Genomic DNA, 18,022 nt, shown 5'->3' with positions numbered 1-18,022 from the left:
AGTGATGGAGAAGGAGAAGCAGGAAGAGGTCTTCCATTACTGGGTCACTCCCCAAATGCCTCACCCGGGCTGGGCCCGGCTGGAGCCAGCAGGCAGAAACTCCATCCAGGTCTCCCACGTGGGCCCTCCCAGGCGCAGGGGTGGGCGTGCTAAGTAGGGCCTGAAACCCAGCAAATAGTGAAGACAAGATCAGTAAATCTGATTACATACAAAGTTTTAAAAATGATCTTTTGACGGGTGCTGTGGCATAGTAGGTTGAAGCAGTGCTGGCATCCCATATGGGCACTGGTTCTAGTCCCAGCTATGCCACTTCCCATCCAGCTCTCTGCTATGGCCTGGGAAAGCAGTGAAGATGGCCCAAGTGCTTGGGCCCCTGCACCCGCGTGGGAGACCTGGAGGAAGCTCCTGGCTCCTGGCTTCAGATTGGCTCAGCTCCAGCCCTTGCAGCCATCCTGGGAGTGAACCATTGGATGGAGGGCCTTTCTGTCTTTCCCTCTCTGTAACTCTACCTCTCAAGTAAGTAAATAAAAATGTGGTATAGTGGGTTAGTGCCCTGGCCTGAAGTGCCGGCATCCCATATGGGCGCCGTTTCAAGACCCAGCTGCTCCTCTTCTGATCCAGCTCTCTGCTGTGGCCTGGGAAAGTGGTAGATGGCCCAAGTCCTGGGGCCCTGAACCTGCGTGGGAGACCCGGAAGAAGCTCCTGGCTTCGGATTGGCACATTCTGGCCGTTGTGGCCACTTGGGGAGTGAACCAGCAGATGGAAGACCTCTCTCTGCCTCTCCTCTCTGTGTAATGCTGACTTTCAAATAAATTTAAAAAAAAAAATAGGCCAGCGCTGCGGCTCACTAGGCTAATCCTCCGCCTAGCGGCGCCGGCACACCAAGTTCTAGTCCCGGTCGGGGCGCCGGATTCTGTCCCGGTTGCCCCTCTTCCAGGCCAGCTCTCTGCTGTGGCCAGGGAGTGCAGTGGAGGATGGCCCAGGTGCTTGGGCCCTGCACCCCATGGGAGACCAGGAAAAGCACCTGGCTCCTGGCTCCTGCCATCGGATCGGCGCAGTGCGCCGGCCATTGGAGGGTGAACCAACGGCAAAAGGAAGACCTTTCTCTCTCTCTCACTGTCCACTCTGCCTGTCAAAAAAAAGTATTGTGCTAGGATCGGGGGGATGCATGGTTACTGGGGTCAAGCTGACCTAAAGCCTATGTGAAACTGATACCAAGTATGATCCTAACAATGCCAGTTACAGTCTTAACAATCTCGGTTATAATGGACATTTTCCAGGCACTGGCCTCAGTCATGCGGGACAGAGACAAATTGCAGGCTTATCATTAACCCAGGTGCAGCCTGCCTTCAGGCTTGGGCGATCCTGCTAGGGGTCCTTGCTTTGCCAGCTGTGATGAGGGGCTGCTGTGTCTGAGTTAGGCCATGGTTTCAGACCAGAGTCTCCTGGCGGTGGCGGGGGGCTCTGTCCAGGGTCTTTATTTGGGGCCACTCCCTCTCACCTGCAGAATCCAAGTAAGGGCATCCAACATTTTTTTATAAAAGATTTGAGAGGTAGAGCTACAGAGGCAGAGAGGTCCCCCATCTGCTGGTTCACTCCCCAAATTGCCATAAAGGGCAGAGCTGGGCTGATCTGAAGCCAGGAGCCAGGAGCTTCTTTTTCCTATGTGGGTACAATAACCAAGCACTTGGGCCATCTTCCACTGCTTTCTCAGGCCATAGCAGAGAGCTGGATCAGAAGTGGAGCAGCTGGGACTCGAACCAGCGCCATATGGGATGCCGGCAGTGCAGGTGGAGATTTAGCCCTCTATGCCGCAGAGCATTTATATCCTAAGCAAAGCCATAAACGAAAAGTTTAAGAATATTTGGGGCAGGGGCCAGCACCATGGTGTAGTGGTATCCCATATGGCACTGGTTCGAGTCCCTGCTGCTCCACTTCCAATCCAGCTCTTTGCTATGGCCTGGGAAAGCAGCGGAAGATGGCCCAAGTCCTTGGGCCCCTGCACCTGGGTGGGAGACCCGGAGGAAGCTCCTGGCTCCTCTCTTTGGCTTGGCCGAACCCTGGCTGTTGCGGCCACTTGGGGAGTGAACCAGCGGATGGAAGACTTCTTTCTGTCTCTACCTCTCTATATTTGCCTTTCAAATAAATCTCTAAAAAATTTTTTGGGATGCATTCATGTTGTGTCAATATTTTGCCAAGTAGTATTCCATCGTATGACTTCAGGAAAATTCTTCCTGATTAACTGTCAATAGCCACAGTTTGATCTGTTCCCACATCCCATATCAGAGTGCCTGAGTCAGTCCTTTAGTTTTAAAAATTTTTCTGGGCCGGCGCCGCTAATCCTCCACCTTGCGGCGCTGGCACACCGGGTTCTAGTCCCGGTCGGGGCGCCGGATCATGTCCCGGTTGCACCTCTTCCAGGCCAGCTCTCTGCTGTGGCCAGGGAGTGCAGTGGAGGATGGTCCAAGTGCTTGGGCCCTGCACCCCATGGGAGACCGGGATAAGTACCTGGCTCCTGCCATCGGATCAGCGCAGTGCGCCGGCCGCAGTGCGCAGGCCGCGGTGGCCATTGGAGGGTGAACCAACGGCAAAGGAAGACCTTTCTCTCTTCTCTCTGTCTCTCTCTCTCACTGTCCACTCTGCCTGTCAAAAAAAAAAAAAAAAATTATCTGAAAGTCAGAGTTAACAGACAGACATATACAGAGAGATCTTCCATCTGCTGGTTCACTCCCCAGGTGGCAGCAGCGGCCGGGGCAGGGCCGGGCTGAATCTGGGAGCCTCCTCCAGGTTCCCCACACGGGTGCAGGGGCCCAAGCACTTGCACCATCCTCCACTGCTTTCCCAGGCCATGAAGCAGGGAGCTGGATCGGAAGTGGGGCAGCCGGGGCTGGAGCCGGCACCCCATGGGATGCTGTGTGACAGGTGGTGGCATCGTCCGCTCCGCCCGGCACTGGCCCTGACCTTACTTCTGGTCCCACTTTTTTTTTTTTTTTTTTTTTTTTTTTTTTTTTGACAGGCAGAGTGGACAGTGAGAGAGACAGAGAGAAAGGTCTTCCTTTGCCGTTGGTTCACCCTCCAATGGCCGCCGCAGCCAGCGCGCTGCGGCCGGTGTGTCGCACTGATCCGAAGGCAGGAGCCAGGTGCTTCTGGTCTCCCATGGGGTGCAGGGCCCAAGCACTTGGGCCATCCTCCACTGCCCTCCCGGGCCACAGCAGAGAGCTGGCCTGGAAGAGGGGCAACCGGGACAGAATCTGGTGCCCCGACTGGGACTAGACCCCGGTGTGCCGGCGCCGCAAGGTGGAGGATTAGCCTAGTGAGCCGCGGCGCCGCCGTCCCACCTTCTTGCTGACGTGAACCCTGGGGGCAGCGGCTGAGGCTCCGTGCTCCTGTGGGGGGATCTGGCCTGGGTTCCAAGCGCCTGCCCTTGGCCTGGCCCAGTGTTGCGGGTGTTTGGGGAGTGAACAGTAGGCAGATGGTGTCCATCTCTGCCTTCAAATAAGTAAAAAGAAAACTTAAAAAACAAAAATAGCGGCTGGCATTGTGGCACGAGGGGTTGTTAAGCCGCGGCCCGTGACCTTGCTGGATGTCGAGGTGCTGGGGAGGCCGGCTGCTCCACTGCCCAGCCAGCTCTCACAACGCGCCCGGGAAGCAGCAAGTGAGGGCCCTGCCGCCCGCGTGGAGACCTGGGTGGAGCGCCTGCTCCTGGCTTTGCTCGGCAGGGCCCCGGCCATTGTTGCCATGTGGGGAGTGAACCAGCAGGTGGATAAGCAAATCTTAAAGGCGCCATGAAAACTGTAAGCCACTGTGTAGACACGTTTCCCTCTCGGCTAACGGGGAATGGAACGCTGGGTCACACGGGCAGTGTGTGTCTGATGAGAAATGACCCAACTCTTTTCCAAAGTGTGGGCGCCGTTCTAGGTCCCCACTGCCACAGACGTCAACTGTTGGCAGTCGGTCTTTAAAGATCTGTGTATTTATCTGACAGGCAGAGTAGCAGAGGGAGCGAGTCCTCGGTCCTCCGCTTCATTCCCTAGGTGGCCGCAAGGCCCGGAGGCCAGGCCGGGGGCAGGGGCCTGTGCACCCGGGCCACCTCCCACTGCCTTCCCCGGCGCGCTAGCCGGGACTGGAACCGGAACCGGAACCGGCACTCTGGAATGGGAGGTGGTCGTGGGAGCAGCGGCCGCAGCGCTGATGCCTGTGACGCCCATCTCTGGACCCGCCAGCTGAGTCCGGCACTTCACCGGCCAGAGTTGGCACAGCTGTAAGGGGCGCGGGCTGGCTCCCCCAGGACTGCCCCCGCGGCAGGTTCACAGAACTCAGCAGGCCGCTTTCCTCTGCTGCGAAGGAGCCCTGGAGACAGCACCGGCAGGGCTGCGTCTGGGGTGCTGGGGGCCTCACTTCGCGGCCCCCTTCCTGATGCTGCCCGGGCCCAGCAAGGACGAGCTGGGTCGCAGGCTGCCCCCTGCCCAGGAAGCCCCCGGGACCCAGGGGCCGAGGCCAGGTTTGGGTGTTTCCTGCAGCTTTCTGTCCTTGCTAACTAGGGGTGGGGGTGGGGGCTCCTGTTGTGCGGCAGATGACGCGGCAGCCTGCAGTGCTCGGCTTCCAGTCCAGCCTCCTGCTAATGTGCCTGGGCCCCCGGCGCCACAGGCAGGCGCCCAGATGCAGGATGGAGCTCCAGGCTCCTGGCCCAGCCCTGGCTGTTGTGGCCACGTGGGGAGTGAACCTGCAGATGGAAGAGCTCTCTCCGATGCTTTGCCTTCAAAATAAAGCGAGCTTGTTTCTGTCCTGGGACACCTGGAGCAGGGGGGAGGGGCCCAGTCCCAACTCCTCCCACAGGGCAGAAAGCCCTTTGTATGGTTTGTCGGCAGCTTAAGCGCTGGGCCTTCTGTTGGACAAGGCCGAGAGCCACAGGGCGGCACTGCTGTGCGCAGGTGGCACCCACAGCGGGCACCCAGCCTATCCTGGCCTCGCAGCCCCAAAACCACCCGCCACGGGAGCCTGGAACCCCGGGCAGACGGCAACACTCCAGTGGGGGCACACGGCCGCCAACAGGCAGAGCTGGGGGCAGAGGGCGCCCCCCTCACCCAGCCGTCCTGGGCCACCCACTGTCACCTGAGCACCCACTGTCACAAAGGCGACACACACGAGGCCCCCGTGCGGCCGTGAGAGCCCTCCATGGACGCCCGCGGCCCGTCCCCAGCCTGGCTCATCCACCACATTGCTTTTCCAACTTTATTTAGAAAAACAAATCCAGGTCCCAGTGCCCCCCCACCCTCCCCCACCCAGCCATAACTTAAATAACTTAGAGACAGAGTAGGAGGGAGGGGAGGGGGCCCACTACAGCCGCCGCAGCGCCCGCTTCTTGTCCGTCTTTCTCTTGGCCGCCAGCTTCTTGTCGCGCTCGCCCGCGTGCTTCTTGGCCGTGGGGCCCTCGGCCCCTCCCGGGGCCCCGGGGTCCTGGGAGGCGGCGGCCCCGGTGGCCGGGGCCCGGGCGCCGCCGTGGATCTCGGTGAGCAGCCGGGCCCGCGCCGCGTACTCCTCATAGTTCTCCAGCAGCAGGCGGCCCGCCTCCTCGTTGAGCGCAGACTCGGGGTTGGGGTGGATCAGCAGGCACTTGATGGTCTGTGGGGAGAGGGCCTGGTCAGGGAGGCCTCGCGGGACCCTCCCCTAACTCACAGGCAGGGCCACCCCAGGGAGCCGGGCCCGCGAGACCACCTGTGGCTGTGACCTTGCCCCCGTGTGGCTCAGAGGCCCAGTGGCTGCTGAGGGGGGCTGGGCCTTCCACAGAGAGCTCACTGGCTCACTCTGCAGCAAGGGCTGGGCCAGGTCAAAGCCAGGAGCCCAGAATGTCAATCCAGGTCTCCCACATGGGTGACGGGGACCCAAGAGCTCGGGCCATTGTGGGACGTGGAGCAGCCGGGGCTGGAACAGGCACTCCAGTGTGGGGTCTCACGTGCCCAGGAGGGGTCCTGAGGGCGGTCCGGGAAGGGGTGGGAACTCAACAGCCCATCAGCCACCCAAACGGGGTAGCGTGATGAGGTGGGGCCGGCTGGCGGGGCCTCCCCCACCGCCAGTTCCAGGACGGAGCCCCGCCGGGAAGCCGCCTGTGCTCCTTGTGAGCAGGCGGGGGTCAGCAGCCGGCTCCGGCTCCGGCTCCGGCCACACACGTGGGAGACCTGGACTGAGTTCCCGTGCTGGCTGTGGCCCCTGCTGGGGGCCGTGTGGGCACTGAACGGCAGACGGGGCGCTGCCTTCCGTGATAGGCGCTGCCCAGTGCTGCTCCGACCACCGAATTCTCCCTGCACCTGCACACGGGAGGCAGGGCCGCCAGCCCCCAGCCCCCAGCGGCCCAGCCAGTGGGCCCAGCCCTGCAGCTGCGCCGAGGCGGCAGGCGGGAAGCACAACCCCTCCCCGTGCCCGGGGAAGCCCCAATTCCCTGTCCTCCTAGGGTGGCCCCAGGTGACCCGAATGCGCTACGCGGCAGCAGCTGCGCCCCAGGCTGCGGCGACACTGCAGAGGGTCCTTGGCGAGTTACAGCCGGCCGACGGCGGCACCACTGCGAGCACGGAGCCTGGGCCGGCCTCCGCAGCTCCGTGGGAAGCGCGCACGCCGCGGGCGCCGGCCACTCACCAGCAGCACGTGCCGGATGCCCAGCTCGGCCGTCCAGTCCCTCTTGAGCACGTTGACGCAGATCTCGCCGTTGGCGCCCACGTTGGGGTGGAAGATCTTGGTCAGGAAGTAGCCCTTGGGGGGGGCGGCGGGGAAGTCCTTCCCCAGCAGGAGCTTCATGCGGAACACGCCGCCAGCGTAGGGCGTCCCCTCTGCGGGCGGGCGCGGGGCGGTCAGCGGCAGAGGCTCGGGACGCCCAGCTCCGAGCCCACTCCCCAGGGCCCGGGCGAGACCTGGGGGATGGGCTTTCTTGTCCCCCGAGACCCCAGCACCCTCTTGGCTTCCTGGGCAGAGCTCCTCCGTGCAGCCTCCCGGGCAGGGGGCCCAGAGATCCAGGGCAGACCTTGCATGTGCCCACGGGCCACGGCCACCGTGGGAACTGTGCTGTCCTCCTGCCCCCGCGGCCACACGCCGCGGGCTTCCTGCCTGGCCTGCGGGTCTGGGGGCCCTGTGTGAGCCATCACAGCCTGGCCTGCAGGTCTGGGGACCCTGTGCGGGTATCACAGCCTGGCCTGTGGGTCTGGGGACCCTGTATGGCCATCACAGCCTGGCCTGCGGGTCTGGGGGCCCTGTGTGGGTATCACAGCCTGGCCTGTGGGTCTGGGGGCCCTGTGCGGCCATCACAGCCTGGCCTGTGGGTCTGGGGGACCCTGTGCGGGTATCACAGCCTGGCCTGTGGGTCTGGGGACCCTGTGCAGGTATCACAGCCTGGCCTGTGGGTCTGGGGGCCCTGTGTGGGTATCACAGCCTGGCCTGTGGGTCTGGGGGCCCTGTGCGGCCATCACAGCCTGGCCTGCGGGTCTGGGGGCCCTGTGTGGGCCATCACAGCCCGGCCTGCGGGTCTGGGGGCCCTGTGTGGGTATCACAGCCCGGCCTGCGGGTCTGGGGGCCCTGTGTGGGTATCACAGCCTGGCCTGTGGGTCTGGGGACCCTGTGTGACCATCACAGCCTGGCCTGTGGGTCTGGGGGACCCTGTGTAGGCCATCACAGCCCGGCCTGCGGGTCTGGGGGCCCTGTGCGGCCATCACAGCTCGGCCTGCGGGTCTGGGGGTCCTGTGCGGCCATCACAGCCTGGCCTGCGGGTCTGGGGGCCCTGTGTGGGCCATCACAGCCCGGCCTGCGGGTCTGGGGGCCCTGTGTGGGTATCACAGCCCGGCCTGCGGGTCTGGGGGCCCTGTGTGGGTATCACAGCCTGGCCTGCGGGTCTGGGGGCCCTGTGTGGGCCATCACAGCCCGGCCTGCGGGTCTGGGGGCCCTGTGTGGGTATCACAGCCCGGCCTGCGGGTCTGGGGGCCCTGTGTGGGTATCACAGCCTGGCCTGTGGGTCTGGGGGCCCTGTGCGGCCATCACAGCCTGGCCTGTGGGTCTGGGGGACCCTGTGCGGGTATCACAGCCTGGCCTGTGGGTCTGGGGACCCTGTGCAGGTATCACAGCCTGGCCTGTGGGTCTGGGGGCCCTGTGTGGGTATCACAGCCTGGCCTGTGGGTCTGGGGGCCCTGTGCGGCCATCACAGCCTGGCCTGCGGGTCTGGGGGCCCTGTGTGGGCCATCACAGCCCGGCCTGCGGGTCTGGGGGCCCTGTGTGGGTATCACAGCCCGGCCTGCGGGTCTGGGGGCCCTGTGTGGGTATCACAGCCTGGCCTGTGGGTCTGGGGACCCTGTGTGACCATCACAGCCTGGCCTGTGGGTCTGGGGGACCCTGTGTAGGCCATCACAGCCCGGCCTGCGGGTCTGGGGGCCCTGTGCGGCCATCACAGCTCGGCCTGCGGGTCTGGGGGTCCTGTGCAGGTATCACAGCCTGGCCTGCGGGTCTGGGGGATCCTGTGTGGCCATCACAGCCTGGCCTGTGGGTCTGGGGGACCCTGTGCGGGTATCACAGCCTGGCCTGTGGGTCTGGGGACCCTGTGCAGGTATCACAGCCTGGCCTGTGGGTCTGGGGGCCCTGTGCGGCCATCACAGCCTGGCCTGTGGGTCTGGGGGACCCTGTGCGGGTATCACAGCCTGGCCTGTGGGTCTGGGGACCCTGTGCAGGTATCACAGCCTGGCCTGTGGGTCTGGGGGCCCTGTGTGGGTATCACAGCCCGGCCTGCGGGTCTGGGGGCCCTGTGTGGGTATCACAGCCTGGCCTGTGGGTCTGGGGACCCTGTGTGACCATCACAGCCTGGCCTGTGGGTCTGGGGGACCCTGTGTAGGCCATCACAGCCCGGCCTGCGGGTCTGGGGGCCCTGTGCGGCCATCACAGCTCGGCCTGCGGGTCTGGGGGTCCTGTGCAGGTATCACAGCCTGGCCTGCGGGTCTGGGGGATCCTGTGTGGCCATCACAGCCTGCCCTGTGGGTCTGGGGGCCCTGTGCGGCCATCACAGCTCGGCCTGCGGGTCTGGGGGTCCTGTGCAGGTATCACAGCCTGGCCTGCGGGTCTGGGGGCACTGTGTAGCCATCACAGCCTGCCCTGCGGGTCTGGGGGCCCTGTGCGGGTATCACAGCCTGGCCTGTGGGTCTGGGGGCCCTGTGCGGGCTAACCACAGTACCGACTCCAGCTCTCCTCCCAGACCAGAGGCCTAGCAGACCTAAGAGCCGGTGCCTCCCCACCGACTTTCCTCTCTGTCCCACAGAGCCCCGTTCCAGCTGGCCACCAGGGCTAGTGCCCCTTCAGGAGCTCCTGTTCGCACCTCGCTGGCTTTGTGGGAACCCAGGGGCGAGCAGGGACGGTGTGCCCGGCCCCGGCTCCCGCCAGGCGGCCCCGGCCGCTGGCTGCAGGATGGAGTGCGGGACCCTCTGGCGCACCTGCGGCCGGCAGGCTCCCGCCCCCTCCGCGGGTCCCCTCGCTCACAGCCCCGTCCTGAGCCCGGGCGCGCGGGCTCCCAACACTTCCGGAACAGGGCCCGCCCGTCGCTGCCCCGCGCGGCCCCGCACTCACCCGGGCCCTCGATGGTGACCTGCAGGTCGGTGAGGTCCTCCTCGTTGGGGAAGACCTTGATGCCGTCGGGCGGGTCGGCCGTGAGCATCGCCACCTCCTTGTACACCAGGCGGACGATGTGCGGAGGCAGGTTCTCCACATTGGAATTCTGGGCACGGACGGGAGGCAGCGTGAGCCGCCCACAGCTGGGGGCCGCCCTGCGCTCGACCCTGCAGCCCAGGCCGCCTGCCAGCCGCGCCCGGGGCCTGCCATCCCTACCCCACCGATCTCGGCCGAGGCCTGGAAATGGCGGCGGGACGTCCTCGCTCCCGCTGACAGCCGCGGGCGGACCACCAGGCGCCCGGAGCCCTCCCCGCGGCCCCGCCGGGCCTCCCGCGCCGGGACACCTGCCGCACAACCAGGCTCCGGCCCCGCCTGCGGGAGGCCCGGAGTCCCCGCCCCGGCCTGCGCCCACCCCGGAGGCCGCCCGCCCGCCCGCCCGCCCGCTCTTCCAGGACAGCCCCTCGGCGGCCCTGCCCGGCCCGACCCCCGCGCTCACCATGACTGCGGCCGGCCGGGGGCGGGTCCCCCCGGCCCCCTTCTTGCGATCTCCGGGGAAGCCAACCGGGGCGCGGGGAAGGGGTCAACAGCCGCCGCCGCGGTCCTGGCGCGGACCCGCAGCTCCACTCCGCGCCCCTCCGCCGCCGCCGCCGCCGCCGCCGCCGCCGCGCACACCGCACGCCGCTCCGCCCGCCGCGGGAGCCGAGCCGGACTGAACTCGCCGTGCGCGCCCCGCCGCCCTTTTGTAGCCCCCCGCAGGCCACGCCCCCCGCAGGCCGCGCCGCGCCGCGCCCGGCTCGTGACGTCAGCACGCACGCGCCTCCGCGCTCACGCGCTGGCGCCCCCTCCGCGCAGCTCAGGTAGAAGCGAGAGAGGCTGGGACGGGGGCTGAGCGGCGGGCCGGCCCGCGGGGGCGCGCAGGAGCCGGGAAGCGCGCCGGGAGAGGGCGGCGGTTGAGGGCGCGGAGCAGCGAGGAAGGGGGCGCGGGAGATGCTGCGGCCGTTGATTGGGCCGTTTGAATCGGACGCCCGAGTTACGCGCGCGTGCCCCGACGCCGAGAACGACGCGCACGCGACTAACGGTCGCCCTGAGGCGCGGGGAGGGGCGAGAGGGGGCGGGACTCGTGGGTTTTAAACGGGTGACGGAAGGCGCTCGGGCCGAACGGACGCGCACTAGCGATGGGGGAGTCACGAGGCTCGCGCGGACCAATCCCTGACGGAGAAGGCGGTGCCGAGGCTGGGGGGCGGGCAAGAAAGGAGCGCGACCAATGACTACCCAGAAGAGCGCGGGCCAAAGTGCTTCCAGCCAACGAAATGTCTTGATTTTTTGTATATGCAAATGAGGCGTGCAGTGCCCGCCGAGCCCCCTCTCCCTGGGCCGGGGGCGGGCGCGGGAAATCCCGCTTCGTTTTTCTCGGAGGCGCCATTTTGTGCCGGACATGCCCAGGTCCCCGAGGCTCAGAGCCTCGCCGGCGTGGCGTGGAAGACGTGCTTCGCCGGCCGGCCCTCTGGGGTGTGGCCCCTGACCCTCGCCTGGCCTCGGCGAGGACGCGGGGCCTGCTTGCGCGTGCGGCCGGGGAGCCCTGGGGATGCCCGGGAAGGAAGGGAGGCGCGGGGCGTGGCTCTACCTGTGACGGACAGGCGGCTCCCGGCCTCTTCCGGGACGCCCCTTCCCGGTCAGGAGTCTGGGAAGGGCGTCGTGTGCGGACGCGGGTGTCCGTGGCCGGAGACGCCAGGCGAGGGGGCGGCCTTGAGGCCCCGCGTGGCCCCGTGCGCTCGTGGGGGCAGCGGGTCGAGGTTGGCGGGGCCCGGCTGTCGGGTTAGCCCGTCTGACAGGCGAGGAAGCCGGAGGTCCGGCCCGGAGAGGCGGAGCTGGCCGTTAAACTGGACCCCCTCAGGAACCCACCGGAGCACAGCGGGCCGGGGCGGGAGCGCCCGGTGGGCCGGCGGACACCTGCTGCACCTGCCATGTGCACGCACCGTGCTGCGGGCGTTCCGCGGGGATGACCACGCTCTGCGGGCGCTCACACCCTCGCCCCGGTGGGAGTGGGGAGGGGTCGCCGGCGTGCCCTGGCCTCTAAGGAGCCGCGGGAAAAGCATTTTGGGAAAGACCGGGGGAGGGGGTCCCAGGGCCACCCCGGAACCCTGAGGAGGCTGGGGTCTGGGGTCGTGGCGGGGCCCCTGGATGTGGTGAGCGGTGTGTTCTGTGGGTGAAGCAGGCCTGGTGGTATGGGAGATGAGCCCCTAAAATCTATACCAAAGTGGGGCCCCTTAGAGTTCCCCAGAATGCCATCTGGGATGTCACATGTTACCGGAATTTGGGGTGCCATAGGATATCACCACATGCTTATTAATAAATCCCCAATATTAATAAGCCCGAGAGGGTTCCTGCCTAGTATTTAGAAAGGAGTCCTAAGTACCGGCACGGGTAAACGAGGCAGCACGGCACATCTCAGGCTTTTATTTAGTGAGAAAGATGCATAGGAGAGAGAGCGTTATCTGAGAGAGAGGGGCAAATCTGGGTTCATACGAGCACCAGGAGCCGTCCACGTGGAGGAGCACCTAGGCCAGCAAGCCTAGGCCGGGCGGCCGAAGGCCACGCACCCTGGACACGCAGGGCTGCAGCCAGCGCCCTCCTGGCCAGAGGCCAGGGCAGAAGAGAAGAGCAGGACACACCATGTCCCGGGCTTTTAACCCACTTCCAAAGGGGAGTGGTTAATTCACCTGATGGGCTATGGGCACCAGGTGTGGCCAGGTAGGGGCGTGAGGTCACACAGGGGCGTGGTGAAGGCGTGGTCTTCCAGCCCACAAACCTAATCGATCTTATCTGTATTCCAGCCTACTTCAGCGGCAGTGCGGGTGAGGGCGCAGGAGCAGGTGTAGGTTGGGCCTGGGGAGGGAGGGGTCACTCGCACCCTGAATCCGGGCTGTGCACTTCCGCTCCCGCCCCCGCGGTCTCCGACTCTGCATCCCCGCCTCTGCCCGCCTCTGCCCGCCCGCGCAGTCAGCTCTGCTGCAGCTTCCGAGGAGGCTCCCTGCTTTGAAGGACAAATCTCACAGGCCCCACCCGCTCAGATCCCTTCACGAGCCCTACGCCCCCACTGCTTTTTTATTTTTTTAAGATTTAATTATTTGAAAGGCAGAGTTACAGAGAGGCAGAGAGAGAGGTCTTCCATCTGCTGGCTCACTCCCCAATTGGCCGCAATGGCCAATCCGAAGCCAGGAGCCAGGAGCTTCTTCCAGGTCTCCCTCGCGGGTGCAGGGCCCAGTCTTGGGCCATCCTCCACTGCCTTCCCAGGGCATAGCAGAGAGCTGGATCGAAGTGGAGCAGCCGGGACCTGAACTGGTGTCCATGTGGGATGCCTGCACTGCAGGCGGCAGCTTTACCGGCTGTACCACAGCGCTGGCTCCTCCCCACTGCATTTTTGAAAATGAGTCCCAAATCCCCAAGGCCTGGAAGCCTTGGATCATCTCTTGGGTGTGCCCTGGGCACCCGTCCCCGTGCTGCTGGTCTCAGCCTGTCCCTCGCCTGACGACGTGGAGCGTGGGGTCCCTGGGCCTGGCTGTGTTCCGCCCTCGTCCTCCTCCGAGGTCCCTCCCGACAAAGCCATTCCCCTCGCCTCCTTTCCCACGTTCTGTTCTTTGACCTTTGCCTCCCTGCCTAGAAGATGGGGGCGGAGGGCAGGTGTCGCAGCCCTCAGGATCCAGCAGATGGAGGTGTTCTTTCAGCAGGCCCTTAGCACCGGCGGTGACGCCGTGCCGGGCGGTGACCTGGTGCTTGGGGTACGCCAGACAGCACATGGACGCCGCAGGGCTGGCTGTGGTGGGGCAGACAGGAGCAGTGTGTCAGGAAGTAGTCCATCCGTGCGGTGGACGGCAGGGGCGGGGGCAGGGCGTGTGGTCAGGGAGGCCTCCCGGGCACTGGTGTCAGCTCCGGCTCGCAGGGGGTCAGCTGTGCTTATCAGAAGGGCGGAGTGGTCTCAGGACAGCTGGGCTGAGGTGTGAGCTGGTGGCGTGTGCGACTGCAACAGGGTGGGAGAAGGGGTCTTCTGGGCCTTCTGGGCTACAGGTAGGACGCCGAGGGAGTCGGGAGCCGCGGCGGGTTTGGAGCTGGGTGTGTGTGTCGGGTCAGGGCTTGCTCGGCGTCTCCGCGTCCCTGATGGCTGAGTGGAAGCAGCTGTTGGAATCACCCACAGAAGGGACGGGTGTGGCTGGGACCTGGGCTGCAGTGGGCGAGGCAGAGAGAGGTCAAGGATGACCACGAGGGAGGCAGACGGCGAAGGCTAAGCAACAGCGACATCATCTGGAGACCCAGGACACCAAGTGCAAATGCTGTCAGGAGACAGTGCCATGTGGGACAGCCCAGCGCCAGGCCCGCGGGGCTGCCCCTGGACTTCCTGCCGCGTGGGACAGCCCAGCACCAGGCCCGCGGGGCTGCCTCTGGACTTCATGCCGCGTGGGACAGCCCAGCGCCAGGCCCACGGGGCTGCCCCTGGGCTTCCTGCCGCGTGGGACAGCCCAGCGCCAGGCCCGCGGGGCTGCCCCTGGAGCGCTGTACTGGATGTTGTAAGCCGGGTCCCAGCCCCAGCTCCCTCGTAGCTTGGACAAGGCTAACCCCGCCTCTTCCACTGTCCTGTAGAGAACAGAGAGAAACACGTCTCCCATCTGCTGGTTCCTCCTGCAAATGCCTGCAACAGCTGGGGCTGGGCCAGGCTGGAGCCGGGAGCCGGGAACGCCATCCAGGTCACACGTGGGAGCCGTCATCTGCTGCCTCCCAGTGTGTGCGTTAGCAGGGAGCTGGATCGGCAGCGGGGGAGCCAGGGTTGAACCCAGGCACTGATGCGGCTGTAGGGACCCAACGACCACACCGCACGCCTCTTCCAGCTCTTTTATTTATTTTTTTCTGGAAATATTTATTTGCAAGACAGCAGCAGAGAGGGGGAGATCTTCCATCTGCTGGTTCACTCCCAAGTGACTGCGGCTGGCAGGTGTGGGCCAGGCCGGAGCCAGGAGCTGCCTCCCAGCCTCCCTCGTGGGCCGCTCCGCTGCCTGCCCAGGTGCATTGGCGTGGGGCTGGATCCAGAAAGGAGCAGCAGGGTCTTGAAGTGGCGCTCCGACGGGGGCTACTGGCATCGCAAGAAGCTGCCTGACCCGCCGCCCCATCCCAGGTCTTGTGTGGAGCTCCCTTCTTCACGTTTGCTCAGGTCGGGGAGCAGAGGAGACAGGCGTTACGGGCTGTGCCCCACCGCTGGGCACGGCAGGAGGCCAGACTGAAGGCGTGGCGCGGGCTGGCCTCCACACTGGAAGGCTGCGTGAGGGGGGGACGCCCCCCAACGGCTGCGGGGAGGCGTGTGCGTTGCCCGTAAGTGCACAGGGGAGGATTAGCCACCTGGACCACTCCCAGATACTGCAGCCTGCCCTGGACCTGGCCCCGCTGTGGCGGCAACGCTAGTGCCCTGCCAGTCCTCACCAGGTGTGGACAGGCCACCCCTGGCTCCAGACATCTGTGTGGCTCCCACGACCCTCCGGAAGACGGAGGAGGGAGAGCGGAGCAGGTGCAGGAGGCGCCGGCGCCAGGGTGCGGCGAGGTGGCTGTGTTCTCGCAGTTCTGCCGCCGATGGGTGAGGCCCACGCCAAGGCTGCGGCTTGTAAGGTTCTGCTCCCGTGTCCAGGCCGTGACAGCGTGGGCACGTGGCTCCTCGGGTTTAGCTGCTGGACAGCCTGCTGCTGTTTAGGGATTGTAGGAGATGCCAACACCCAGAAGACTAGCACAGGAGAGGACCCTTGGGCTGAAGGGATAGCTCTGACCAGCCGTTTTGTTTATTTAATTTTTTTAAAAAAGATTTATTTATTTGTTTGAAAGACACAGAGAGAGAGAGAGAGAGAGGTCTTCTATCCGCTGGTTCACTCCCCAGATGGCCGCAATGGCTGGAGCTGCACAATCTGAAGTCAGGAGCCAGGAGCTTCCTCCAGGTCTCCCACGCGGATGCAGGGGCCCAAGGACTCGGGCCATCCCCCACTGCTTTCCCAGGCCACAGCAGAGAGCTGGATCAGAAGTGGAGCAGCCAGGACTCGAACTGGTGTCCATATGAGATGCCGGCACCGTAGGCGGTGGCTTTACCCGCTATGCCACAGCACCGGTCCCTATGTATCTATTTTTTTAAAGATTTATTTGAAAGGCAAAGTGATACAGAGATCTTCCATCTGCTGGTTAGCCCCTCAAAATGATGCGAGTGGGTGAAGCTGGGAGCCACATGGGTACAGGTGATGGGGGTCCCACCTGGGTACAGGTGATGGGGGGTCCCACCTGGGTCTCCCACATGGTACAGGTGATGGGGGTCCCACCTGGGTCTCCCACATGGGTACGGGTGAGATGGGGGTCCCACCTGGGTCTCCCACATGGTACAGGTGATGGGGGGTCCCACCTGGGTCTCCCACATGGTACAGGTGATGGGGGTCCCACCTGGGTCTCCCACATGGGTACGGGTGATGGGGGTCCCACCTGGGTCTCCCACATGGGTACAGGTGATGGGTCTCCCACATGGTACAGGTGATGGGGGGTCCCACCTGGGTCTCCCACATGGTACAGGTGATGGGGGTCCCACCTGGGTCTCCCACATGGTACAGGTGATGGGGGGTCCCACCTGGGTCTCCCACATGGTACAGGTGATGGGGGGTCCCACCTGGGTCTCCCACATGGTACAGGTGATGGGGGTCCCACCTGGGTCTCCCACATGGTACAGGTGATGGGGGGTCCCACCTGGGTCTCCCACATGGGTACAGGTGATGGGGGGTCCCACCTGGGTCTCCCACATGGTACAGGTGATGGGGGTCCCACCTGGGTCTCCCACATGGGTACAGGTGATGGGTCTCCCACATGGTACAGGTGATGGGGGTCCCACCTGGGTCTCCCACATGGGTACAGGTGATGGGTCTCCCACATGGGTACGGGTGATGGGGGTCCCACCTGGGTCTCCCATGTGGATATGGGTTACAGGGGTCCAAGCACTCGGGCCATCGTCTGCTGCTGTTCCAGGTGCGTTGGCAGGGAGCTGGATTGGAAGTGGGCAGCGGCGCCTGAAAGGGCACTGGCGCCGTGCCGTGGGCTAGTGGTCAAGCTGCTGCCTGCGACACTGGCGTCCCACGTGGGCGCCGGTTCAAGTTCCGGCCGAGCTTCAGCCATTGCAGCCATTTGGGGAGGTGGAAGTCTCTCTCTCTCTCGCTCTCTCTCGCTCTCTCTCGCTCTCTCTCACTCTCTCTTGCTCTCTCTCTCTCTCTCTCTCTCTCCCTCTCCCCCTCCCCCTCCCTCTCCCTCCCTCCCCCTAACTCTGCCTTTCAAATAAGTAAATAAATCTTTGAAAAATGTAAAGACAGAGCAGTCTGCTGTGGGCGGCTGGTGCGCAGACAGCGGCCCAACCTGCCGTGCCACAGCCTCGGGTCCTGAGAGCGAGGAGCTTCTGTCCCCAGTGAAGTGCCTGGTGTTCTGCAAGGAGGAGGCAGCGAGGAAGGGCTGTGCAGGGAGTCTGGGGAGCAGGGTCGGGTGTGGCCACGTGGCCGACCTCAGGGAGCTGCTTACGCGTCACTGTCAGAGACCCCCACACAAAACTAGAACTCGGTCCCCCGTGTTAAAGCCGCAGGGTGTCCCTAGAATATTGATGGTGTTACGTTAACTGTGGTGACGTGTCTTTTCTCTCCCGGCTGCGTCCTTGTTGGAGGAACGCTTGTGGCTGTGGGGACGGAGGCGGGGCCCGAGGCCACTGGCCCAGCTTCTGGGTCGTTTGGTCTGGTGGCCGGAGGTTGTGTGCCTGGTTCCTTGTAGCACCCAGTGGGGGAACTGCGCCTTCTGTTGACTGCCAGGGAGCAAGGGACCCCGGGCTTCTAAGCAGCCGAGCGGAGGGCTTCAGGCCCTGGGCATCCTGAGGCCGGGTGCTGGCCGTCACGGTGACCGATGGCCGTAAAAATGAGATGGGATTCGTGGCAGCAGTGAGTCAGGCTGCCGCCCCCTCTACGGGACACCCGTCTGGATTGGACTCAGGCGTGGTGTCTGCCACACAAGCCCCGGCGACAGGCCTGCTAACCGCAGGTGGGGGCCCTGCAGTCCTTGAGGAAGTGTTCGTAAATTAAAATAGAACAGGGCTGGCACGCCTGTGGCTGCGCGCGCCCGTCACTGAGTGTCGGAGCCGGACCCGGGCAGAGCGCTCGGGGCGGGCGGGTGTTGCGCTCCGAGTGCCTCACGTCTGGGCCACGCAGAGGGAACTCCGGTTGTTTGTTCCCGGGGCGGGAGGGGGCGGGGGGGCTGTGTGTCCGACATTCCTTGCCGTGGCATCAGGAGTCCGCCCCCACCCCCGTCAGTCATGTTGGACTGTGGACCTGTGGGTGTGACTTAGGCCCTGCGTGGG

General features: G+C 64.8%; 1 protein-coding gene across 1 annotated transcript; it reads right to left on the bottom strand.

The window, feature by feature from the left end:
* Nucleotides 1-5,214: 5,214 nt before the first annotated feature.
* On the bottom strand, nucleotides 5,215-10,324 carry UBE2S (ubiquitin conjugating enzyme E2 S). Its single transcript, XM_008253775.4, has 4 exons — nucleotides 10,124-10,324; nucleotides 9,586-9,733; nucleotides 6,631-6,821; nucleotides 5,215-5,622 (listed from the first exon to the last, which is right to left on the bottom strand). Exons 1-4 carry the CDS (start codon nucleotides 10,124-10,126, stop codon nucleotides 5,338-5,340), a joined length of 627 nt encoding a protein of 208 aa, XP_008251997.1. The 5' UTR covers nucleotides 10,127-10,324; the 3' UTR covers nucleotides 5,215-5,337.
* Between the last annotated feature and the right edge of the window lie 7,698 nt (nucleotides 10,325-18,022).

Source organism: Oryctolagus cuniculus, chromosome 18, assembly GCF_964237555.1.
Source record: "Oryctolagus cuniculus chromosome 18, mOryCun1.1, whole genome shotgun sequence".
Lineage (NCBI taxonomy): Eukaryota > Metazoa > Chordata > Mammalia > Lagomorpha > Leporidae > Oryctolagus > Oryctolagus cuniculus.
The sequence above is the reverse complement of the archived record's forward strand: the minus strand, read 5'-3'. Positions and strand labels throughout refer to the sequence as shown.